Source organism: Scyliorhinus canicula, chromosome 10 (assembly GCF_902713615.1).
Source record: "Scyliorhinus canicula chromosome 10, sScyCan1.1, whole genome shotgun sequence".
In the NCBI taxonomy this organism is placed as follows: Eukaryota; Metazoa; Chordata; class Chondrichthyes; order Carcharhiniformes; family Scyliorhinidae; genus Scyliorhinus; species Scyliorhinus canicula.
The window spans coordinates 50,916,799-50,942,800 of NC_052155.1; the positions used below are offsets into that span (position 1 = coordinate 50,916,799).

At 43.8% G+C, this 26,002-nt stretch overlaps 1 protein-coding gene across 3 annotated transcripts in view; it reads right to left on the reverse strand.

Moving 5' to 3' along the window:
• Positions 1-629: 629 nt before the first annotated feature.
• tbrg4 (transforming growth factor beta regulator 4) overlaps positions 630-26,002 on the reverse strand; it is a 54,424-nt gene continuing 29,051 nt past the window's right edge. For 2 of the 3 annotated variants that reach the window (XM_038808906.1, XM_038808907.1), the window contains exons 6-11: positions 17,835-17,945; positions 15,588-15,732; positions 12,480-12,725; positions 9,106-9,217; positions 2,828-2,942; positions 630-915 (exon numbers count right to left, since the gene is read on the reverse strand). In XM_038808906.1, coding sequence (XP_038664834.1) covers positions 814-915; positions 2,828-2,942; positions 9,106-9,217; positions 12,480-12,725; positions 15,588-15,732; positions 17,835-17,945 — 831 coding nt within the window. In that variant the 3' untranslated portion in view covers positions 630-813. Of the gene's footprint in view, positions 916-2,822; positions 2,943-9,105; positions 9,364-12,479; positions 12,726-15,587; positions 15,733-17,834; positions 17,946-26,002 lie in introns of those variants that run through there. The other variant, XR_005462038.1, reaches the window with a different exon arrangement.

Here is a 26,002-nt window from a genome sequence, read left to right on the forward strand (position 1 = left end):
CTCACTTGATGCCTCGGCATACTCAACGCCAGCCAGTCAGGGAGTCTTGACATTTATTTCCCTCCCAAGCATTGGCTCTCGCTGAATCTCATATACACCTTGTGAAAATAATGGAGAGGAAAGTGGGGGAAAAGATGTAGCTGGGGCGGAGGGAAGGGGGAATTATAGCTCAGAATTTTTGGTCTTTAAGCCGAAACATAGAAAAATGCTTACTGCACCAGAATTAAAAACAAAATGAAAACTTAGAATCAATTAACAATCTATGCTTGAGCTTCAGTGAGTTGGGTCTTACAAAATATTACAATATGATTTTCGTTCCGAATCAGCCTCCCACGCCACAGGCGGGGATACTCACAACTATACTAATGAAGAGATGGCGCTGCTGGGCTAGACAACTAGCACAGAGTTGATCCCCATGGTGCAAACCATTGTCTTGCAAGACAGAAGGTTGCCAGTGCAGGTCTCCACTCCCCATCGTTTATCTCAGACCTGCATAAAAGGAGCGTCTTCCCTTGCAAGTAGATAAAAATATGGAAGATGCACGGCTGGCAGAAAAAGGGTTCCAAATGGCGAAATAGGACTGCATATGATATGCAAAGCTGGCAAACAAAATGCCTGCACCTCCCATATGTGAGCTGTGGAATCAGGTGGTTCTTTTTAATTTAAAATATGTTCGGTACAGTACAAATCTCTCCCAAGAACTGACTCCACTGACATTTATTTTGTCACATGGATTTCAGAGCGAACATTCTGGCTTCTCAGCCTATCTCAGGAAGAACAGCATTGTGGTGGAGTGAGACAGGTCTCTGCACTTCATTGTGCCATTTGCTCAGCGATGGCTTTGCTCATCTTGTCCTTTAAATATGCAACCTTTTGCCACTCTGACTTCAACTCCAGCCAATCATAGTATGGAACCTGCAGAGAGAAAAGATCCCAAGGAAGGGGGCAGAACAGTAAATAAAGGTTATTTTCTCAACAGTCAAGCTTTTCACATACATAAAATAATTTATAGATACATAACTAATGCTGAAATTAAATTGAGGGGATCAGGTGTTTTATATATCAAATAATGGACCTGGAAAGGAGCTATAGGTTGGAATCTAATTGACATGTTCAAACAGTTTGCATGTGGAATAATGGATGTCTGGGATGAGTTAAAGGCCAAGATCTAATAGTGGGGTTTGGATTATTGATGCACATAATAATTGATACCTTGTGATGAGTTACAGTCTGGATATACATTTTTTAGATGGTTAACATGTAGAATAACTGATACCCGGAGGCTTGTTACATATTGGAATCAAAAAAAAGTATCAGAAAAGAAAAAGTACAGCCGAGTGAGAGTAAATGGCAGAAACCTGAAACAGAAACAGAATTCTGGAACACAGCAGATCAGTCAGAATGTGGGGAAAGATCAGACAAGTAAACAACTTGACTGTAATCCATCATCAGGAAAATGAACATCACTTAAATAAAATCAGAACAAAGGGCTGAGCGTGAAGAGATAAAGCATACATTGGAGCAAAGAGTGCAGTAAAATAATTTAAATAGTTAAGTGGCTTAAGTGCTATCTGCACAAGATGAAGGCAACAAGTTTCTGAAATAAATTAAAAGCATGAAAGAAACACAGAAATGTGAATAGCAGATGCAATGACGGAAATTGACGCCGCCAAAATTGGATTCCGCAAAGGGCAGCACGGTAGCATTGTGGATAGCAGAAATGCTTCACAGCGCCAGGGTCCCAGGTTCGATTCCCCGCTGGGTCACTGTCTGTGTGGAGTCTGCACGTTCTTCCCGTGTGTGCGTGGGTTTCCTCTGGGTGCTCCGGTTTCCTCCCACAGTCCAAAGATGTGCAGGTTAGGTGAATTGGCCATGCTAAATTGCCCCTTAGTGTTAGGTGGGGTTTCTGGGTTATGGGGATAGGGTGGAGGTAGGGGCTTGGGTAGGGTGCTCTTTCCAAGAGCCAGTGCAGACTCGATGGGCCGAATGGCCTCCTTCTGAACTGTAAATTCTATGAAAAAGGAAAACAGGCCAATGCCAAGGACCCACTCTCACCTTCCAGCAGTGCGCCACAGTATTACAATGGCTGGGGGGGGGGGGGGGGGGGGGGGAGGAGGTTTCTGCAACCCAAGTATCAATGCCACCATACCATCCCACGTTATTAAAGAAAGTTATAGTTAAGGTGTGCAGTTATTAAAGGCAGTATCAAAGCCAAAGGTTCTGTGGTGTTGCAAAGAAATACAGTAAGTGCTGCTCGAATTTTGTTTTGATTCTTCTTAAATGTAACTGACTTCTCCAGTGCCGATAAAGGGATGATCCCAAAACATTGATCTGTATGGCACTCTCCATACATGCCTACTAACCCATTATATTGTTTTAGTGCAATTCTGTGCGTTGTCCTTGCAAAACCGGAGCTGTGATTAAGAATCTCTCAGGACTCTAAAGTTTTTTTTTTATTTTATAAATTTAGAGTACCCAATTCTTTCTTTTCCAATTAAGAGGCAATTTAGCATGGCCAATCCACCTACCCTGGACATCTTAGGGTTGGGGGGGTGAGATCCACGCGCATACGGGGAGAATGTGCAGACTCCACACAGACAGTGACCCAGGGCTGAGACCGAACCCGGGTCTTCAGCGGTGTGAGGTAGCTTTTAAAGCCTTATTAATAATAAATTAATTGGCATAAATGCAGATTTGGACCTCTCTCGCAACTTGGGATATACGTGCTACATCTTGTTGGTCATGGCAGTGGATAGCCGCAACACAGTTCTGGACTTAGAGAAAGATTGAGCGCCCTGCCACTTCTCAAAAATAGTTGGAGGCTTACATCCACAATCAAGAATCCAGCGGCTTGCAAATGCCGGCGAGCCATAGCGAAGCGTCCCAGTAGGTCCCGGCTCCGTGAGTTATAGTTTGGGAATTCCCGAGCCACAAATGCCAACCTGTGAAGTTAAAAGAATTCAAATTGAGAATCAAATCAAAGCTAAGAAGGGACAAAGGCAACAATATAAATGAAACTCTAAGAGAACAGCAGAGAATGCAAAATTCTTAGATTTAGATTTATTAGATCCATTGTCACGTGTATCGAGGTAAAGTGAAAAGTATTGTTCTGCGTACAGTTCAAATTGTTCCATACATGGAAAACATAGGACATATGATAAATACACAATGTGAATACATAGACATAGATATCAGGTGAAGCATACAGAGTATAGTGCTCCGACAGTAGAGATGTGTTGAAGATCAGTTCAGTCCGTAAGAGGGTCATTTAGGAGTATGGTAACAGCGAGGAAGAAGCTGTTTTTGAATCTGTTAGTGGATGTTCTCAGACGTTTGGATCTCCTACCCGATGGAAGAGGTTGGAAGAAAGAATAACCCGGGTGGGAGGTGTCTTTGAATATGCTGCCTGATTTCCCAAGGCAGCGGGAGGTGTAGACAGAGTCAATGGATGGGAGGCGCGTTTGTGTGATGGACTGAGCTATGCTCAAAACTCTCTGTCATTTCTTATGGTCTTGGGCCGAGCAGTTGCCATACCAAGCTGTGATGCAGCCAGATAGGATGCTTATTATGGTGCATCCGTAAAAATTGGTAAGAGTCAATGTGGGCATGCTGAATTTCCTTAGTTTCCTAAGGAAGTATAGGAGCTGTTGAGCTTTCTTGACTGTAGCATAGATGTGGGTGACCAGGACTTTTGGTGATGTGCACACCTAGGAATTTGAAGCTGTCAACCATCTCAAACTCGGCACCATTGATGCCCCCCCCCCAGAACATATCCCTTGCACTGTTGCACATAAGTTTGTATGTTAACCTCTTTACACACCACTGAGGTCATTTACGGCCCTCCTCATTGATGGTTTAAACCTCCTACTTTTGTATCTGCACCAAATTTCAACGTTAGGTTCCCATGTTCAAATCCGAACCCCCTACAAATATTGAGAAAAACCAGCAAAGACCCCTCTCTGCCTCTGCCTGAATACTGATTGTCTTAGCTTGTTTATTAAAGAGGTAAGATAGGAATTTAGGCTACCAGGTGAAGTGTCAATCAAGCAAACTGGATGGTACGCGATACAGAAAAGTTTTATTTTCTTGCACATTTTGCCGGAGTATTACTGAATACGCCACAGGTTACTGAAGGGTTCAATCTCTGTAAAGTATTATATTAAAGATAGTTTTATTGAGTTCCCATGTGTGTGGTATTGTGAAAGTTCAATCTCCTTTACTTATAAAAAATATTGAAAGAGTTCAGCATGAATTCAGAAACTAGCAGCAGTTACACACAACTATACACAAACTCCTCGTGGCAAATACTGAAACCTGTGCAAACCTGTGCTACCAATGATGTCACTCGTGCATGCTCACACATGCTAAAGACACCCATACATAGACACCTCCTTCTGCTGTTCCTGTCTCCTTCCCACTCTCACTTTGACATCTGGATGTAGCAGATCCAAGTGAGACTCTGACTTCCTACCCAACAGCATCTAAGCCGGTGAGAGTCCTGTTGTTGTTTGTGGCACGATATGGCACTGAAACAAGAACCGTGAGAGTTTAGTTCCCAAAGTATCGCCAGTCATTCTCTTCAATCCTTCTTTGAGTTTCTGTACAGCTTGCTCTGCTGAACCATCCAATGCTGGATGAAAAGGTTCATGCTCTGATGGCGTATTCCATTTCTTTGCCTAAACTCTTGGAACAAATCACTCGTAACTTTGTCCCGTCATCAGAAACAAGAGAATCAGTTGCAAAAACTTGGCGTAGCTTCTCTATTGTAATGGGAGCTGTAATGTTGCTCATGATGTGTATTTCTAAACACTTAGATTGCGCATCCATGATGACTAAAAATGTTATGACCATAAAAGTCCACAGGAAATCTTGACCAGAGATGGTCAGGTCACTTCAAAGGATAGTGTGGTGCATGTGGTGCCATCTTTTGGTTTATCTGATACAGAACAGGATTTTGCCTTGTTCACCAAGCCCTGATTCATATTAAGCCACCAAACATACGTCCTTGCTAAACCTGTAATTCGGGAGGTACCTGGATGAGCTTCAGCCACGACTTACGAACAACCAGGAGGTGAAATTACCATTCTAGACCCCCAAAGAATGCAACCATCCTAAGCACTCAGCTCACCTTTGTGTTTTCCAAATGGTCTCAGTTCATCTCTCTCTATAACAGGAGGCCATCCTAGCATAAGGAATCTTCTCACCCAGGCCAGGAATGGATCCCGGGCTGTCCATTGTTTAATCGGTTTGGCAGTTACAAGAGATTTTGAAAGCAAGACAAAGGTCTCCGGAGGAAAAACGGTCTTGGTCTTGGAGAGAACGATCCATGTCCTCCGAGGTCAGTGTGAGTGATGCATATCCAATTAGCTTTTCTCATCCGTCCTCCATCATATGCGAGAGAGTACTGCCCTGGCTCCATAAGGTGAGGTGTCACATCATAGAATGACCTCTTTATCCTGATCACAGTGAACCAGCAGATTAGTTGATTGTAGCAACATCCTTATGTTCTTGAAAGTTTTCTCTTGTGTAGACCCCCCTTCCATTTGGTCACTTGGTGAAACATCGAACACAGTGGTGCTAACACTGTTGAAAGGTCTGGCAGAATCTTCCCCCAGTAGTTCACCAAGCCAAGAAGTGGTCTGAGCTCAGACATTCTTGGGATTTGGGAGTTTCCTTGATAGCTTGGAACTTTTTCCTCCACAGGGGCCAGACCCTGCAATGTGAATCTATGACCCAAATAATCCATACTCTGCGCCTGGAAGATGTACTTAATAGGCTTCAGATGCAGACCTGTCTCTGAAAATCTCTTTAACATTTGATCTAGGTTGTTGATTTGTTCATCCTCAGTTTTCCCCATGATCAGGATAGCCACATGGGGACTCCCCTGCAACACGTTGTCCATTGTCCTTTGAAAAGTCTCCAGACTGGAAGAAAGCCCAAAATCCTGACAGTTATACTTGAACAAACTCCTGTGGGTGTTGATTGTGACCTGCTGTTTTGAGTCCTCCTCTAACAAAAGCTGCTGGTATGCTAGACTCCTGTAAAGTTTTGAAAAAGACTTGCCTCCTGCAAGGGTTCAAACTGGATTTTCTACACTCAGGTATGTGGTAAGTGTCCAGTATGGAAACCCGATTAACGGTAAATTTGTAATCCTCACATATGCACACAATACCATCACTTTTAACAACCGGTACAATTGGAGCTCCCAAACGTGAAAACTGAATGGGCTCAATGATTCCCAGCCTCTGCAGCCGCTCCAACTCCTTCTCCACTTTGGCTTTCATGGCGTAGGGCACTATCCTGGGCTTGAAAAAGCGATGAGTAGCCTGGGATGTACGAACAATTTAACTGTACTGCAAAGCAATGTACCCAATTAGACTTTGAAACCGTCAAGAATATTTCTGAAAGACATCCCTGTCACTTTTGTGTGCTTTATCTCAAGCGAGTTCAGCTGCATTTTCTTGAGCCAATCACCCCCGAGTAAACTAGGTCCCTTTACTACCAGGAGACATGCTCTTGTTTCTTGGCTGTGATATGCAATATCTATCTCTAAATGCTCCAAGCAATGGTATAATCTTGCCAGTGTGCCTCCAAAGGTTGATCACTGCCTGAGGAAGGGCTAGCACCTGCTTAGAGCCCTAAATCTTCCCAAGGTCTCCTCACTGATGACAGATGCAGAGGCCCATGTCTACCTCCATCTTAATTTTCTGTCCATCAACCCCCACTTTAGCATAGGTAGTTCCACACACACACCTCACTCATTTAAAACATATTGTAGGAGGACTCCTCTTCATGCTATGAGCTTTCTAGGTGGTGCATGGCAGACTACGGATTCTTTGAATTTCCCTATCCAGCCTTTGACTTGGTCTTAGCGCTTCCCCCTTTTTAGCCAAATGTCCCTTTTTGTTGCAATTGTGACAGATATCATCCATGAATTTACAATGATTTGCATCGTCTGTGCTTCTGCACGTGAAGCATTCCACGGCTTTTGCATTTTTATTTGCTGGTTCTTTTCTTACATGATGCCTCACCATTGACTTTTTGAATATCTTTTGCATTGTTGTCAGCCATTTCCATGCCCCGAGAAACTTCCAGAGCCTTCTTGAAGGTCAGTGTGGCTTCTCCTGACAAGCATCGCTGCATGCTATCTTAATTAATGCCACAGACTAATCTGTCCCAGAGCATGTCCTCTAATATTGCCCCGAACTCTCAATGCTCAAAGAGTTGTTGCAATTCAGCCACAAACTGACTGTTCTGCCTTATGAAAATGACTATGTTGGAAATCACTGAGGGTTTAAGATGGTGGTAATTCTGAATGATGCAACTAACTCTACAAATGAAGTATCCCCTGGTTTCCGTAATGTTGCTAAATTCCTCATTAGCTTGTAAGCCTTTGCTCCACACAAACATTCAGGAGAATGGAGTGTTGTTTAGCCTCATCTATAGTTCCATTCACCAGGATAAAGTGTCTTAACTTCCACATATTAATTCCAGTCCTCATGCCCTCCACAAATTCACTGATAGTCCTGAACTTAGCCATGGCCACCGACTTGTTTTTACTCCCAAACATAGCCATGCCCACCAACTTGGTTTTTTGTCAATAAACTCATGAATACACCGCTGGTTAATGCATTCCACCGCCATTCACATGCAAACTAGCTATTCACTGTACATGTTCATATTGCCATGCTGCACCTTGAATTTTTCTTGTTCTATTTAATCCTTGTCGCCAAAAAGACGTGGGTACTTTACCACAAAAAGGTAGTTGAAAGCATTGTGAAAGTTCAATCTTTTTATAATATTGAACTAACAGTACAGCATGGATTCAGAAACTAGCAGCAGTTATACACAACTATACACATGTTCCTCATGGCAAATACTGAAACCCGCTCATGCCCATGCTACTGATGACATCACTCGCTCGTGCTTATATTTGCTAAAGGCATCCATAAATATTGTGATATTTATCTACATATCTACATACACATATTATATTATGTGTATTTAGTGCAGTACGAGTTAATACTTCAGTATGTGACTGCTGCGGTAATGTTTTTAAAATCCTGATTTACAAGACCAACAGGCGCTTTGGCTACAGAGGTGTTAAAGCATCGTAAAAAATGAAATCATAATTCATTCCAACCATGTATATTGTTTACCTGAAGTTGGACTAACGGAATTTTATTTACATAAAGAAGGTTCCCTGGAGATAATTAGAGACATTGCATTTAGTCTTAGTCAGATGATGTAATTAATGGGAGGAGCCAGGGGTTGAAGAAGTCAGGTGTTAAGTTTACAGTTTTGAGTTCAGTTAAAGATCTGTGTGAACAGACCAGCAACTTCTCTCAAAACAGTTCAGATTTTGCCTGTGACAGAACACCAACTAAAAGGCTGACAGGTTAAACAGTAGTCTGACCCAGACAAGAAGCTACAGGCAGTTTCCTCACCAGGGTTCTCTCTCTCTCTACAATCAGTCTTTTAAAAGGAACTCTATTCATGTGACCCTGTGTTTGCTAACTGTATTTAGAAGTGGATGTTGGCTGGAGGTGGGTTTTGCTTGAGTGGAGATTAAAAGATAGCAGTTAGGAGTTAAAAGGTTTCATTTGATTGCTCAGCATTGTTTAACTGGTAATTGTAAGCTATTTCCGTTTATGATACTGTGCTTACAATAAAGTTTTAATATACATTTTAATGCGCCACATCCCTTCACCCCTGGAGTGAAGTATCCTTTCCTCACAGTCTTACAAATTAAATTAAATATTCAGGTTTCTGTCCAGTATCCTAGCAACTGTTGGGATCTGGTCCAGTATCGTAATAAAATAATTAAATAGGAAAATGCTTACTGTAATAAAATAATTAAATAGGAAAATGCTTACTGTAACACTCTAACACCATGCTAACTAGGAATATACACAGTTCTTGTATTTACATTTAGGGCAGTCTTGGTGGCGACTAGGGCATTTTCACAGTAACTTCATTGCTGTGTTAATGTAAGCCTACTTGTGACAATAATAAAGATTAAACATTAGTAAAATTCCACTCATATAAAATGGACCATTTCCAATAGTTTCTATAATTTCTATCCAATGTACATTCACTCCTTACCTCTTGGCTCCAAAGGGTAGGGACCTTGTCCCTTCTGGATGAGGTATGTGCGAAGCTGTGTATTCGTGCACAGCAAGAGGCCTATTCTCAGAATCAATCAAAATTTCCCCATCTGCACACAAAGAAGGAAACAGTAACTATCCACCATCAATAGTGTTCTAATTGCAGTGCCACGGAGCACAAGCAGGTCACAACCCACACTTGAAGTCAGGAGTTCCTTGTCTCGGCCAAGCCTACTACATCCGATAAGACAAGCCACTGTGAAGAAAGAAAACATTATCATTAATTATTAATGATTTAATATTGATGATCACCTGTGTTAGCCATGTTCAGTCAGGTTATTTGAGAGAAAAATATTTAAATAGTACCGTATCATGTTGAAACGGCTAAAAGGAACAGCTGTTGTTCTGAAAACAAATGCAGCAGCTATTTTGCATCAGTAACATTCCACAAACAGCAATAAATGAGCAGCTATTTTAATATTGATTAAGAAATACTGTTGGTCAATTAATTGGGAGAACTCTGCACTTCCTTCAATAGCTTGTCATGGGATTTCTAATGTCACAGATGTGGAGATGCCGCCATTGGCCTGGGGTGGGCACAGTAAGAAGTCTCACAGCTTCATCAGATGAAGGAGCAGCGCTCCGAAAGCTTGTGATTTCAAATAAACCTGTTGGACTTTAACTTGGTGTTGTGAGACTTGTAATATCACAGAATCAGACTTCAGCATCACAGTTAGTGATATTTCAGTTTATTAACCTTCGAACAAGCTCTCTATTCAATCCCATTCCACCTATACTTTTAACCCACCCCACCCTCCACACTTGAAAATATGAACTTCACTTTTAAATCATATGATGGATTGTGCTTTCGCCATGTTTCACGTTGGATGCTCCCAGCAGCACCAGAACAAAAGGGATGCTCTGTGACAGGGTAAAGGGCAGATGAAAATAACTAACAAAATATTCCTGATGCAAATATCAGAGAGTGGTAATGGGTAAAGGGGCAAAGGTCGTGTCCAGATGAGGCGTGAATGGTTCTAAAGCCTGCAAAAGGCAGAACAATATGAAGGTAGAAGTTGCGATCAAACCTTGTTGAACTGAATATTGAGTCTAGAAAGGCTGCAGAGTGTCAAGACAAAAGACGAGGTGTTGTTCCTCTAGCTTGTGTTAAGCTTGATTGGAACATTGTAGCAGGCCATCAACGGAAAGCTCAGAGTGGGACCAAGGTGAATAACTAAAATGACAAGTGACTGGAAGCTCAGCGTGCAGGCTGAACTGATGTCTTTCACAAAGCGGGCACGCGTCTATGTTTGGTCTCCCCAATGAAGAGGAGACCACACTAAACAGCGAATAAAGTATACTAAGTCAAAAGAAGTACAGATAAACTGTTATTTCACTCAGAAGGAGTGCTTGAGGCCTCGAATGGTAAAAAGGGGGAAGAGGTAAAAGGACAGGTATTGTATCTCCTTGCTTGAACAGAAAGGTATTGTAGTGAAGTGAGGGAGTATTAGGAATGACTGAGGAGTGGATCGTGGCATAGTCAAGGAACAGACTCTTCAGATTGCTGAAAGGGGAGGGCAGGAGAGGATGTACATATTCCCTATACTGGTGACCTTATGCCAAAAGTCTCCTGATATCTTGCTTTATCCTTTCGCTGCTGATCTTTAGTTTATGTCCTTCTCTTTACATCATGTCTCAGTCAAAGGAAGACACCAGGGATAACACAAAACTGTTTTGCTGCTGTGCTAGTGAGTCAGCCGAGATTGTATGAGCAAATTTATGTTGGAATAGATTTGGATTGCCCTAGTAGAGTTGGCACATACGCAATGGCTCAAATGTCCTCCTTCTGTGCTGTAAACCACTGATATTGATGTGGTCAGAACAGAGTCAAAATACTGATTTCTAAAAGTTGCACTGAATGCATAGGGGATATAAATCACCTTTGATTTCAGAATTATTCAATCAATAATTATCCTTCTACAAAAAGTTACTTCGAGAATTGCATTCTGCATCTCAAGCAGCAATGGCCAGTTAATCTATTTTTGATAAACTAGGTAAATGTCTCCTCAACCGCATGGTGGCACAATGGTTGTCACCGCTGCCTCACAGCGCCAGGGACCTGAGTTCAGTTCCGGCCTTGGGTGACTATGTGGAGTACATTCTCTCCAAATCTGCGTTGGTTTCCTCCAGGTGCTCCAGTTTCCTCCCACAGTCCAAAGATGTGCTGATGACGGGGATTGGCCATGCTAAATTGCCCCTTAGTGTCCAAATTTTAGGTGGGTTATGGGGATAGGGCAAAGAAGTGAGCTTAGGAAGGGTGCTCTTTCGGAGGATCGGTGCAGACTCAATGGGATGAATGGCCTCCTTCTGCACTGTAGGGATTCTATGAACAAACACCCAGGATCAACAATAGTGCTGTTTTATGACTTTATTGAGTTTTGAAAGGGAGAGTCAGCCAAGCACTGCCTCTCTACATGTTAAATAGTGATTCCTGCTGTGTTTGTGGATACTGATTTATTTAGTGCAGGATCAGGCTTGACTGCAGTGCCTAGTTAGACCAAACAGTTTGACGACATTCATGGTGCAGGCACATAAGTGAAGAACTGCCATTTGGATCAAGTACAGGAGGTCAATTGGTATCACTGAAGCAGTCCATGTCCAAATGTAACAGGACCTGGACAAGGTCCAGGTTTGGGCTTACAAGTGACATATTACATCCATGCCAGGCAATGGCCATCTCCAACAACAGACACAAGTCAGAAGTGTAACGGAATAATCTCCACTTGCCTGGATGAGTGCAGCTCCAACAACACTCAAGAAGTTCTACATCATCCTGGACAAAATAGCCAGCTAGATTATTACCCCTTCCACAAACATTCACTCCTTCCACCACGGATGAACAGTGGCAACCATCTACAAGATGTACTGTAGGATCTCACCAAGGTTCCTTAAGCAGCACCTTCCAAACCTATGACCAATACCATCTAGAAGGACAAGGGCGGATGATACATGGGAACACCACCACCTTGAAGTTCCACGCCAAGCCACTCGCCATCCTGACTTGGAAATATATCGCCGTTCCTTCACTGTCGCTGGGGCAAAATCCTGGCATTTGCTCCTTAACAGCACTGTAGGTATACCTCCTCCCTAACAGCACCTACACTTCAGGGACTGCAGCGGTTCAAGAGAGTTCACTACCATCTCAAGGGCAATTAGGAGTGGGCAATAAATGCTGGTCTGGCTAGCAATGCCCACATCCCGTAAACGAATAAAATTTAAAAAATCAATGGATGCATAGCCCAAAAAATGTTCAAGAGAAGAACTGAGGGTGGGGGAGGAGAAAAGTGACCATCTACAATTTTACTGACTTACCAATCACCCAGCCATACACAGTCTCGACACCATAGCGACATTTGGCTTGGCCTCCAAGAGCAGTTTGCAATGCCTCACGCACGCCACTACCCAGCGGACTTGGCTTCTTAGTCACTGACGTCCAGGAATCCAGGCAGCCAGTTGGTAAATAGGGACCGCTATAGTCAGAGCACTCGAGTTGGGCTGTAGTGTTGATATGTATCAACTTCAGCATGTAGTTCACACCTTTCTGTGTCTGGGTCCCTTCTGGCAACAGAGGAAACAAAGAAAGACATTAGCAATGGCCACTTCACCAGTCTCACCATGTAACAGTTCCTGAACCTGGAGATCCAATTGCAGTATGCAACTGATATACATCGGGAACCAGTCAAAAGGTGATGCACACAACAAATTGCCATTGTCGGGTAGTCACTCATATTTGGTAGGCAAATACATCAGCTAGCTTTCAATGAGCAATATGCCACAGATGACACCAATTTCATGGCTTTGGTGTTGTTGGTTGAGGGAAGAATGTTGACTCCTTGCTCTTCAAATGGAGGATATTTATGTTAAACGGGGCTTGGTTTAATAATTCATCTGATAATAATACACGCTGACTTAGCACTCACTGGGTCTGGATTATGAGCTCATGTTATGTTTAGCTTGGGCCAACAAGCCAGCAGGAGAAACTACTATTTGTTCTCAGGGTATGGACAAAACTGGCGAGGCTCCATTTAATTCCCATCACTCGTCACCCTTGGAAGGTGGTAAGTGGTTGTGATTGAGCAAACGGCTTGCTAGCCTTATTTAATTATGTAAAGCAGAAGCACTCCTATTCACTTATCATAGCCAACAAATTACTTTTGAAGTGCAGTCATTGCTGAGTTGTAGACGAAGATCGTAGTCGATATGCACAAAACAGCAATGACCAATTAACTGTGGAACCAGAAGCATATGCAGGCCCATACCAGGTAAGGGTGGCATGTTCTCTTCCTTGACCAACATCAGCGTTAGCATGGTTTTATGAAGGGCAAATCATGTTTGACTACTTTGCTTGAGTTCTTCGAAGATGTAACAAGTAAAGTGGATAATGTGGATCCTGTAGATGTAGCATATCTGGACTTCCGGAAGGCGTTTGACAAGGTGCCGCACAGAAGGTTAATTCACAAGGTGAGGTCACATGGGATTAGGGGTAACTTATTAGCTTGGATAGAAGACTGGCTGATGTACAGGAGACAGAGAGTTGGGATAAATGGGTCTTTTTCTGTATGCAAGATGTAACTAATGGGGTGCAACAGGGTTCGGTCCTTGGGCCCCAGCTATTTACAATTTATATTAATGACTTGGATACTGGGATAGAAGGTTCTATAGCCAAATTTGCAAATGACACAAAAGTAGGTAGACAGCAAGTTGCAATGAGGAAATCAGGACCTTACAAATGGAAATAGATAGGTTAGGCGAGTGGGCCAAAATGTGGCAGATGGAGTTTAACATGGATAAGTGTGAGCTCATGCATTTTGGTCAAAAAAATGGAAAGGCAACTTATATAAATGGGGAGAGACTTCGGAGTGCTCCCATGTGGAGGGATCTATGTGTCCTCGAGCATGAGTCACAGAAAACGAGCATGCAGGTGCAGCAGATAACACGGAAAACAAATGGAATATTGGCATTTTTGGCAAAAGGAACTGAATATAAAGGTAAGGAGGTGTTGTTGCAACTATACAAGGTATTGGTAAGACCGCACCTGGAATATTGCGTAGTTTTGGTCCCCTTATTTGAGGAAAGATGTAGTGGCATTGGAGGCATTCAGTGGAGGCTCACTAGATTGATTTCAGAGATGAGGGGTTTGTCGTATGAGAAGAGATTGAACAGTTTAGGCCTATACTCTCGAGAATTTAGAAGAATGAAGGGAGATGTAATTGAGGTATACAAGATGCTAAAAGGTATGGATAAAGTAGACATGGAGCTGATGCATTCTCTTGTGGGGCATTCTAAAACGAGTGGTCATAATGTTTGAGTAAGAATAAAAGAGCAAATTTAAAACTGATTTGAGGAAAAACTACTTCTCCCAAAGGGTTGTGAATCTGTGGAATTCGCTCTCCCAGAGTGCGGTGGATGCTTGGACAGTGAGTAAATTTAAGGAGGAGTTAGACAAATTTTTAATTGGTATTGGGTTGAAGGGTTATGGAGAACGGGCAGGATGGTGGAGTTGAGGTCAGGATGGGGTCAGCCATGATCATACTGAGGGTGTTTAGGCTCGGGAGGCTAAATTGCCGACTCCCACTCCTAGGTCATGTAATCTAGGGAGGAGATGCTCTGGTTGATTTTGAAATCCAGCTCTTGGCCTGTAACATTGTAGGTAGCAGATGACGAATATATCAGCGATGATAGAATGGTGGAGCAGGCCCGATGGGCCGAATGGCCTAATTCTGCTCCTATGTATATTATCTTATATCTTATTGAAGCAGTTAGGCTTTTATAGTAATCCGGCGATTTCCACAGTCATTGTTTGGGTGCCAGCCCACAAATTATCAGACTCGGTCAATTTCCTGTGGTGCGATGTGAACTAATGTATTCTGGTAGCTAACCATTACCATACAAAACCACGATTGCACTAGAAAGGGTGCAGAGGATATTCACCAGGATGTTACGTGGGCTGAAGCCTTTCAGCTTTGAAGAGAGCCTGGTTAGGCTGGGGTTGTTCTCCTTAGAGAAAAGAGGCTGAGGGGGGACCTGATTGAGGTGCACTAAATTATGAAGTACATAGATTGGGGAGATAGGAAGAAACATTCCCTTTAGCAGAGGGGTCAATAACCAGAGGGCATAGATTGAAGGTGAGGAGCAGGATATTTAGAGAAGATTTGAGGAAACACTTTCTCACCCAGAGGGTGGTGGGAATCTGGAACTCATTGCCTCAAAGGTTAGTAGAGGTGGGAACCCTCACAACATTTAAGAAGCATTTAGGTGAGTACTTGAAATGCCACAGCATACAAGACAACAGACCAAGTGCTGGAAAATGGGATTAGAACAGATAGATGTTAGATGGCCGGAGCAGACACAATGGGCCGAAGGACCCCTTTCTGTGCTGTAAAACTCTATGAATCTATCTGGTCAAAATAAAAGGCATACCTGTAAGTCTTTGGAAGAAATGGAGATCAAGTACTTGACTGAGGTAAAAAGGGTTAACTTGCTGCAATATACAGAGAGACCAGACTAGATCAACCAGCAGGAATGGATTCATCTCAATCAGTGCACTGCTTAGTTTTTCATGAATCTGCCGAATAAAAAAGGATATTTAAATAAAAATGATACATTAGTTGACAAATACCTACTGATAATCCCAACTGCATCTAATGTAAGGCTAATTTTAACATTTTGCCTAACACCAAACTAACAATTCTGTAGTTCTCCATTCTCTTCCTGCCTTCTTAAATAATGAGGTTACTGACTAATTAGGGGATCATCAGTTCTGAAGCGAAAGCAGAAGAATGGGGATGAGAAACATATCAGCCATGATTGAATGGCGGAGCAAACACGATGGGCCAAATGGCCTAATTCTGCTCCTATGTCTTATGGTCTTAATGGGTCTAAGGTCTTGCATTTTGGATGAATTACTTTCTTCCCCTTCACCTTTTCTACTTTCCTCATTCAGGTGTCAGCTGCCGACTGGTACCGTACCCAAGTGGCTGTTCCTCATGGGCGAGTCCAGACTGCAGATATCATGATGAGATATGCAATTAAGAGTCGAGTTTGTCATTCCACCTCCAGGGAGAGGATAAAACATTGAGGCCATTTACTTTGGACCAGAGGAAGATCAATTGGGAGTAACTCCTAATGAGAAAATAGGAACTGGACGGGAGATATTTGGGAGTTCAAATGCAGAAATCATTCAAAACTAGCAGGTATAAAAAGTATTCGAAACGGCTAAAGGAATATTGACATTTGTCTCGGAAGACCGGAATACAAAGGGAGGAAGTTATATTGCTGTTGTACAGATCTTTGGCCATGCTATCTGGAGTACAGCATTCAGTTCTGGGCACCACATCTCAGGAATGATAATTAGCTGTGAGGAAGTGCATCACAGGTTCACGAGAATTGCACCGGTACTCAAGAGGTTTGAATTATGATGACAGGTTTTGGCTCATCTGCCCGAGTATAGAAGATTGAGGTGATATCTCATTGAAATGTTTTTTTTAAGTATTTAATAGGATTTAAATAAATTATTTTATCTAATGAGGGAATTAAGAATAAGAAGAAATAATTAAAAAATTTAATCCAGTAGCAAAGTCAGGAAACAGGCTTTCAAACAAAGGGTTGCAGAAATCCAAAATTCGTTAACTGTTTTTTCAATCGTTCATGGGATATGGGTGTCGCTGGCTGGACCAGCATTTATTGCTCATCCCTGAGGGCATAAATGAGTCAACCACATTGATGTGGATCTGGAGTCACATGCAGGCCAGACCAGGTAAGGACCACAGATTTCCTCCCCTGAAGGACATTAGTGAACCAGATGGGTTTTTACGACAATCGACAATGGTTTTATGGTCATCATTAGATTTTAAACTCCAGATTTTTATTGAATTCAAATTTCACTCTGCCATGGCAGGATTCGAACACGGGTCTCCAGAGCAGGACTTTGGGTCTGGACTACTAGTCCAGCGATAATGCCACTGCCTCCCCTGAAAAGATTATGTAGCATTCAAGACTGCGATCATGACATTTTTGTTAGGTGAGGGTATTAAAGGATATGGGGCTAAGGCAGGTAAGTATAACCAAGGTTTGGATCAAGGTTTGGATCAAGGTTGGCGGCATGGTGGCACAGTGGTTCGTACTGTTGCTCCACAGCGCCAGGCACCCGGGTTCAATTCCTGGCTTGGGTCACTATCTGTGCGGAGTCTGCATGTTCTCCCCATGTCTGCGTAGGTTTCCTCCGGGCGCTCCGGTTTCCTCCCACAAGTCACGAAAGACGTGCTTGTTAGGTGAATTGGACATTCTGAATTCTCCCTCTGTCCACCCGAACAGGCGCCAGAGTGTGGTGACTCGGGGATTTTCACAATAACTTAATTCCAGTGTAAATGTAAGCCTACTTGTGACAATAATAAAGATTATAAGTTACAATCCAACTGAATGGTGGAACAAGCTCAAAGACCCTACTCCTGTACCCAAGAAAACAATTGCAGCAATCCTAGCTGACAACATGGGGGTAACGTTAACTGAAACAGCCGGTGGTGTGCAATAGCATTTTTACAACCCTATCCTATTATACTCAAGATTAATATATTAACCCTGTGATTCAGGCAAGAATGCTACTACAGAGTCATGATTGATACAAAGAGAGTATTCCCATTCTTCTATACCAATTACCATCATTCCTACCTTAGCATATAAGGCCTCTCCTATCGTTGGCTGATAATTGAGACGAGCGAAGGCCATAATAATGTTACAGAGCTGCACCCCAGTCATCTGGTCACAATGCTCAAGTACATACTGTATAAGAAAACAAAAGATGTTAATATATCTTGTTTAGCTTCTTGAAAAGGTATGATCAGTAAGTTTGCAGGTGACACTAAAATAGGTGGTATTGCAGACAGTGAGGAAGGTTATCAAAAATTGCATCAGGATCTTGATCAGCTGGGGAAGTGGGCCGAGAAATGGCAAATGGAGTTCAATACAGATAAGTGTGAGGTGTTGCATTTTGGAAAGTCAAATCAAGGTAGGACTTTCACAGTGAATGGTAAGACCTTAGGGAGTACTGTGGAACTGAGGGGCCTTGGAGTTAGGTGCACAGTTCTCTAAAGGTGGAGTCACAGATAGATACGACAGTGAAGAAGGCTTTTGGCATGCTGGCCTTCATCAGTCAGGGCATTGAGTATAGAAGTTGGATAGTTATGTTGCAGTTGTACAGGACGTTGCTGAGGCTGCACCTGGAGTTGTGTGTTCAGTTTTGGTCATCTTGTTACAGGAAATATGTTATTAAACTGGAGAGAATGCAGAAGAGATTTACAAGGATGGTGCCAGGATTCAAGGGATTGAGTTATAGTGAGGGATTGGGCAGCCTATTACTTTTTTCTTTGGAGCATAGAAGACTGAGGGGTGATCTTATAGAGGCATACAAGATCATGAGAGGCATGGATAAGGTGAATGCACTCAGTTTTTTTCCCAGGGTTGGGGAATCAAGAACTAGAAGGCATAGGTTTAAGTTAAGAGGGGAAAGAATTAATGGGAACCCGAGGAGCAACATTTTTACACAGAGGGTAGTATGTATGTGGAATGAGTGCTGCAGGAAGTGGTTGAGGCAGGGGCATTGACAACATTTAAAAGGCATTTGGACAGATACATGCATAGGAAAGGTTTAGAGGGATATGGGCCAAATGCAGGCAAATGGGATTAGCTTAGATGGGATTTTTAGTTGGCATGAACCAGTTTGGGCTAAAGGGCCTATCTCAGTGCTGTAGATGCTAGAATTCCATGAAAATGGCTACATATATAGAATCTCTACTGCAGAGGTCTTCTGCACAGAGAGTAGTGTCCCTGCTCTGGGCCAGAAGCTTCGGGTTCAAGTTCCACTTCATGATGGTCAAGGAAGGTGGCCAAACAGGGTAAGTATCATGTTGCAAATTTTCCAACACAGGCAATAACAGCAGGTGAAATTCCTGGTCAGCCTTGTAATGGAAAGAAATTGGAGCCTCTATCATCACCGTCCATAGCTTCAGGCCACAACATGCATGTAAACGTGTGTGTTGCCACATCAACTCAGACTCATTTGGGGCCAGTTGGTTCTGTTGACTGGACAGCAGGTGTGGATCAGATTGATGCCAACAGCACGGGTTCAATCCCCGTTCCGGCTGGGGTGGATCTGTGACCTACTTCTTTGGAGAGTGGACCTATTTTCAGGCAGAGAACTCAAGATGTATATTAAATATATGCATATAATATACATATAAAGAATATGGCCATCAACACCTCTCGATGAACTTCTGATTTAACTTGCTTAATTTAATTTGTAACTCACTACCATATATCTATCAATATATATATATATATATATATACTAGCAAATTGGCTTCCAGCCAGTAACTCGCTCCCGACTATCTATCTACCATTCTGTGTCATAAACATCTGAGAAAATGTCAACGTGCAACTTACTTTAGATATCCTTTATTCTGCACAGAAACCATTAATATCGCTGGATTAGATCCCTGCCTGCCATTCACTTTTGTTTACATTATATTCTGCATATGTTCTTATCTCCATTTGCTTTATTTAGCAGTTTTGTTTTAAAGAAATAGAAAAGCGATAGCAAAAGTTATTAATGCACTTGGGTTACATTACATTCTATGTCTTAATCTGACATTAATGAATGGCATGAATAAAAGAGGGAGACTTACTCTAAGAAATTATTGAACTGTTATTTTTTTTGAATTCCCCCTCCATGACTTAATCCGATTTCAGTAATCTTCCCTTTGAACATAACGGTTCACTCCAGACAGGAACTAGTTTATTTCACTTCAATCCCTGAATTGACAGTGATGGTGAATTTCATATTAAAACTTCGGAATGAGATTTTTGGCGAGACCCTCTGGGTCCCCCCAGTACGTTTCTCAGCGGCAGATGGTGGCCCACCGCTGGCCGGGGGCAGGATCTTCTGGTGCTGTCGCTGTCGAGAATTTCCAACAGAATCCGCCCCCTTCCACCTGCTGGGAAACCCGCGGTGGAGGTGCGCCATCGGCATGCCCACAAGATCCCACCGGCGTGACCAGCTGGAAGGTCTCGTCTGTTGTATTAACCAGTAAAGCATAAAAATGGCCATTAAAAAAATCAATAACCAAAGATGTGGTTGACCATTCAACGGGTGCACGTGTGAGAGAGAGTGAGAGAGTGAGAGAGAGAGAGAGACAATAGGCCACCTCACAGAATGCACTTTCTCATCCCAATCTCCCTCGCTAATGAATAGACGTTTGTGACAGAATTTGCAAAAGCAAAATACTGCAGTTGCTGAAAATGTGAAAACAAAAACTGCTTAAAACCTTCAGCAAATTTGGCAGCATTTGTGGAGAGGTTAATGCTTCAGGTTGATAACCTCTCATTAGTACTAGAAAAAGTTACGTAATAGAGGCAGCAGTTTTTAAACAAGTACACAGGCAGGAAAAGGAGAGAAGGAAGGACAAAAGGGAAGTTCTGTGATAGGATGGGGACATTAAATGACTAAAGGAATGAGAGTGAAAGGCAAACGGGATGATATTGGTACAAGAAATAGGTGGTCTACCGGAGGTATAAATGGCCATAGCAGAATCATTAGCAACATGCCTGAAACAAATGGAAGCAGAGGTTGTGATCTGAAGTGGTAGAATTCAATGTCGATTCCAGATGGCTGAAAAATTTGTAAGTGAAAGATGAGGCACTGGTCCTCTCATTTCCGTCGAGCTTCATTAGAATAATATATGGGGCCGAAGACAGAGAGGTCAAGAAGGGAGTGGAATAAAGGATATCTAAAGCATAGAATTAAAATGGCAGACAACTGGATGTTTGCGTCACATTTTCGAATTGAACATTCCTCAAAGCAGTCACCCAATCTACGTTTGGTCTCCCATCTAGAGGAGACTGCGTTACTAGCAGTTAATATAATATAGCAAAGTGAAAAAGTACAATTGATCGCTATTTCATCAGGAAAGAGTGATCGTGCTCTGGACAATGGAAAAGGAGGTGTTGCATCTTCGGCATTTACATGTAAAGATTCAGAAGGGAGGAGAGATTGGGGTTGATTGAAGAATTTATTTTCCTGACTAATTCTTGTTAACCAAAACAATCTAAACACGCAAGACAGGAATTTGTGGTTTCAAGTTATAGAAACATAGAAAATAGGAGCAGGAGTAGGCTCTTCATTGCTCCACCATTTATCAGAAACCTGTTCCTGTTTCCCCACATATCCTTTGATCCCTTTAGCCCCAAGAGCTATATCCAACTCCTTCCTGAAAACATACAATGCTTTGGCCTCAATTAGTTTCTGTGGTAGTGAATTCCACAGGCTTACCACTCTCCGGGTTGTCATGTGAGAGCACTTTTAAGAAATGGATGTTTAAGCAATGTACCTTTAAGAAATGGAGCAGCTCATATTACTGAAGTGATGTCAGAGTGTGGGTGGAGCTGGGTTTTTAGCCCAGCCATTTTGCAGTGTTTAGTTTCAGTTTTGAGAGTGAGCAGCTGAAAAGTGCCTGACTGGTTTGCTGTGAGCTGTTTGAAAGGAAAAATCAGTTTTGAGAAAAAGAGCTTGGGTGTGTCTGTGTTTGCAGTAAACTGGATCTGCTGTGATCTCTGCCAGGAAAGAATATCTCTGAATCATTCGGTTGATTTAAACTCATAATAGTAATGTCTTTAACCTGATGTGTTCCTGTTTAAAGGTGTTAAGTCTTTTGGAGGTTTGAAGGAACATTTTGAGGGATTATTTAGTGTTGTATTATTTTTGGGGTTATCTTTGAAGTAAGGGGTGTTAAAAGGTTAAGTTGAATTAATGGAATAAACATTGTTTTGTGTTTAAAAACCCACGTGTTGTCGGAACCTCCGATGGGGAGAGGGGGGGATGGAGAGCTTCATGAACAGGCTATGTTTCCCAAGGGTTCAAGAGGAGCTGGTAGAGGGGCTGGGAGCGCCGATAGAGTTGGAGGAGCTAGTCAGGGGGATTGGACAAATGCAGTCAGGTAAGGCGCCGGGGCCGGACGTGTTCCCGGTGGAATTTTATAAAAAGTATGTGGATCTGGTGGGCCCCCTGTTGGTGCGAGCCTTCAATGAGGCATGGGAGGGGGGGGGCTTTGCCCCCGACGATGTCGCGGGCACTGATCTCTCTGATTCTGAAGCGGGATAAGGACCCCTTTACGTTGCTGACGAAGATCCTGGCCACCAGGATAGAGGACTGTGTGCCAGGGGTGATACACAAGGATCAGACAGGATTTGTCAAGGGATGGCAGCTCAACACGAATGTGCGGAGACTGCTAAATGTTATTATGATGCCGGCAGTGGAGGGGGAGGCGGAGATAGTAGTGGCGCTGGATGCGGAGAAAGCGTTTGATAGAGTTGAGTGGTGGCACCTGTGGGAGGTGCTGGAGCGGTTCGGATTCGGGGAGGGATTCATCAAATAGGTGAGGCTGCTCTACGCGGCTCCGATGGCGAGTGTAGTTACCAATGGAAGGAGATCGGAGTACTTTAGGCTCTACCATGGGACCAGGCAGAGGTGCCCCCTGTCCCCCTTGCTCTTTGAATTGGCGATTGAACCTTTGGCTATGGCGTTGAGGGAGTCAAGGCGATGGAGGGGTCTGGTGCGGGGTGGGGAGGAACATCGGGTATCGCTGTATGCGGACGACCTGCTGTTGTATGTGGCGGACCCAGAAGGGGGAATGCCGGGGGTGATGGAGCTGTTAGCGGAACTTGGGGGCTTCTCGGGCTATAAGTTAAATTTAGGCAAGAGCGAGGTATTTGTAGTACACCCGGGTGATCAAGAGGAGGGAATTGGGAGGCTCCCGTTTAAGAGGGCAGTGAAGAGTTTCAGATACCTGGGGGTGCAGTTGGCCAGGAGTTGGGGGACTCTCCATAAGCTTAATTTTACCAGGCTGGTGGAGCAGATGGAGGAGGAATTTAAAAGGTGGGACATGGTGCCGCTATCGCTGGCGGGTAGAGTGCAGTCCGTCAAAATGACGGTTCTCCCGAGGTTCTTGTTCCTCTTTCAGTGTTTGCCCATCTTTATCCCTAGGGCCTTTTTTAGAAGGGTGACTAGCAGCATCATGAGCTTTGTTTGGGCGCATGGGACCCCGAGGGTGAGGAGGGTCTTCTTAGAGCGGGGTAGAGATGGTGGGGGGCTGGCGTTACCCAATCTCTTGTGGTATTATTGGGTGGCCAATGTGTCGATGGTGCGCAAGTGGGTGATGGAGGGGGAGGGGACAGCATGGAAACGGATGGAGAGGGCGTCCTGTTGAGATACAAGCCTGGGGGCCTTGGTAATGGCGCTGTGGCCACTCCCTCCCACGAGGTATACCACGAGTCCGGTGGTGGCGGCTACCCTCAAGATTTGGGGGCAGTGGAGGCGACATAGGGGAGAAGTGGGGGGCTCAATGGAGGCTCCGTTAAGGGGGAAACCATAGGTTCGTCCCGGGGAACATTGATGGGGGATTTCAGGGTTGGCACAGAGCGGGCATCAGACAGCTGAGGGACCTGTTTATTGATGGGAGGTTTGCGAGCCTGGAGGAGTTGGAGGAGAAATTTGGGCTCCCCCGGGGAACATGTTCAGGTATCTGCAGGTAAAGCCGTTTGCTAGACGGCAGGTGGAGGGATTCCCTTCGCTTCCCGCGAGGGGGGTGAGTGACAGGGTGCTTTCGGGGGTCTGGGTCGGGGAGGGGAAGATATCTGATATCTACAAGGTAATGCAGGAGGTGGAGGAGGCGTCAGTAGATGAGCTGAAAGCTAAGTGGGAGGGGGAACTGGGGGAACAGATCGAAGATGGGACATGGGCTGATGCCCTGGAGAGGGTTAACTCTTCCTCCTCATGTGCGCGGCTTAGCCTCATCCAATTCAAAGTGCTGCACCGGGCCCACATGTCCGGGTCTAGGATGAGTAGGTTCTTTGGGGGTGAAGACAGGTGTGTCAGGTGTTCGGGGAGTCCAGCGAACCATGCCCATATGTTCTGGGCATGCCCGGCACTGGAGGAGTTCTGGAAGGGGGTGGCGAGGACAGTGTCGAGGGTGGTGGGATCCAGGGTCAAGCCAGGAAGGGGACTCGCGATGTTTGGGGTTGGGGTGGAGCCGGGAGTGCAGGAGGCGAAAGAGGCCGGTGTGCTGGCCTTTGCGTCCCTAGTAGCCCGGCGAAGGATCTTGCTACAATGGAAGGATGCGAGGCCCCCAAGCGTGGAGACCTGGATCAATTACATGGCGGGTTTTATTAAGCTAGAGAAGGTCAAATTCACCCTGAGAGGATCGGTACAAGGGTTCTTTAGGCGGTGGCAACCTTTTCTCGACTTTCTGGTTCAACGTTAGGGTACTGGGACAGTAGCAGCAGCAACCCGGGGGGGAGGGAAAAGTGGGGGGGGGGGGGGAAGGGGGAGGGAAAAGGGGGAGGGAAAAGGGGGGGGAAGGGGGAGGGAAAAGGGGGGGGGACGATGACTATGTTTGTTTATTTAATTTTAATTTATTTTTAAGTTCTCTTGTTGCTCATTGGGGTTGGGGGGGATGGGATACATGCGTGGATACGGTCTGGGGGGTGTTACCGTTATTATGGGGCCATTTTGTTACATTTCATTGTTTGTTGTTATATTTTCTGTAAAAAATTCCAATAAAAATTATTATTTTTTTAAAACCCACGTGTCCATAATTTTAATACCACACCTGGACACCAAGCCGAGTGCTTCAAAAGCAACAATACATTAAAGGGAGAGGTTGGTTGAACTCCATGATACATTTAGGGGTTCTGAAAACGCCGAAAACAGGGTGAAGACATTTTTCCTCATCTCAGTCCTAAATGGTTTACCCTGTATCCTTAGACTGTGACCCCCTAGTTCTGGTATCCCCTGCCATCTGGAACATCCTTCCTCCATCTTCCCTGTCTAAGCAAATCTACACAAGATTATGAAGAAAATTGTAATTAATAATGTTGACTTATACACTCTTCCCTAAGTTTAATTCCAGAATAGTACATTAGTTCTTATTCCCATTGAATGACATAATTGCTGGAAGCTGAACTACTGCTCCATTCCCACCATTTTTGTTTTGGTATCCAGTGTCAGCATCTGGTATTCCCAAATCAAGTATAACAGGTTAGTCAAGCTCCTAGCTCACAGTAAGTCAGACAATATTCAGTTTTATGACTTTAAGAGTGTTACAGCAGGTAATATACATGTTATTAGCTGCTACAGATGTATCCCAAAAGGTCACAAAGTCCAACCATTAAGTGTACAGAGGTTCAGATCAATCAGAGTTTCATTGTTTGGGGAGGGATTTAAGCAGGTTGGAAGATGATTCTCAATTCCAAACTATGGCTCAGAAACACCTAGTGTTAAGTTACTTGTTCTTTTCTTTATTTAACATTGTTGCATTTCTGTCTGATGTGAGGGCTAGAGGATAGAAATAAAATGTTTACTGAGCGCAAGGTAAGAGTTCTGATAGCATCTTAGCTCTTCCATCATCTGAGCATTACAAGTGTTTTCTGTGACATTCAAAGTACTTCCTGGTTACCCTCTTTCTTCACCTGAAGATGTTATCATGCTTGGATAAGTTACTGCAAACCACCATTCTCCAGCCACAATTCCCATCATTTTTGTTTTGGTACCCAGTGTCAGCATCTGGTATTCCCAAATGAAATGAAATGAAAATCGCTTATTGTCACGAGTAGGCTTCAAATGAAGTTACTGTGAAAAGACCCTAGTCGCCACATTCCGGCGCCTGTCCGGGGAGGCTGGTACGGGAATCGAACCGTGCTGCTGGCCTGCTTGGTCTGCTTTCTAAGCCAGCGATTTAGCCCAGTGAGCTAAACCAGCCCCTGTCAAGTATAACGGGTTAGTCAAGCTC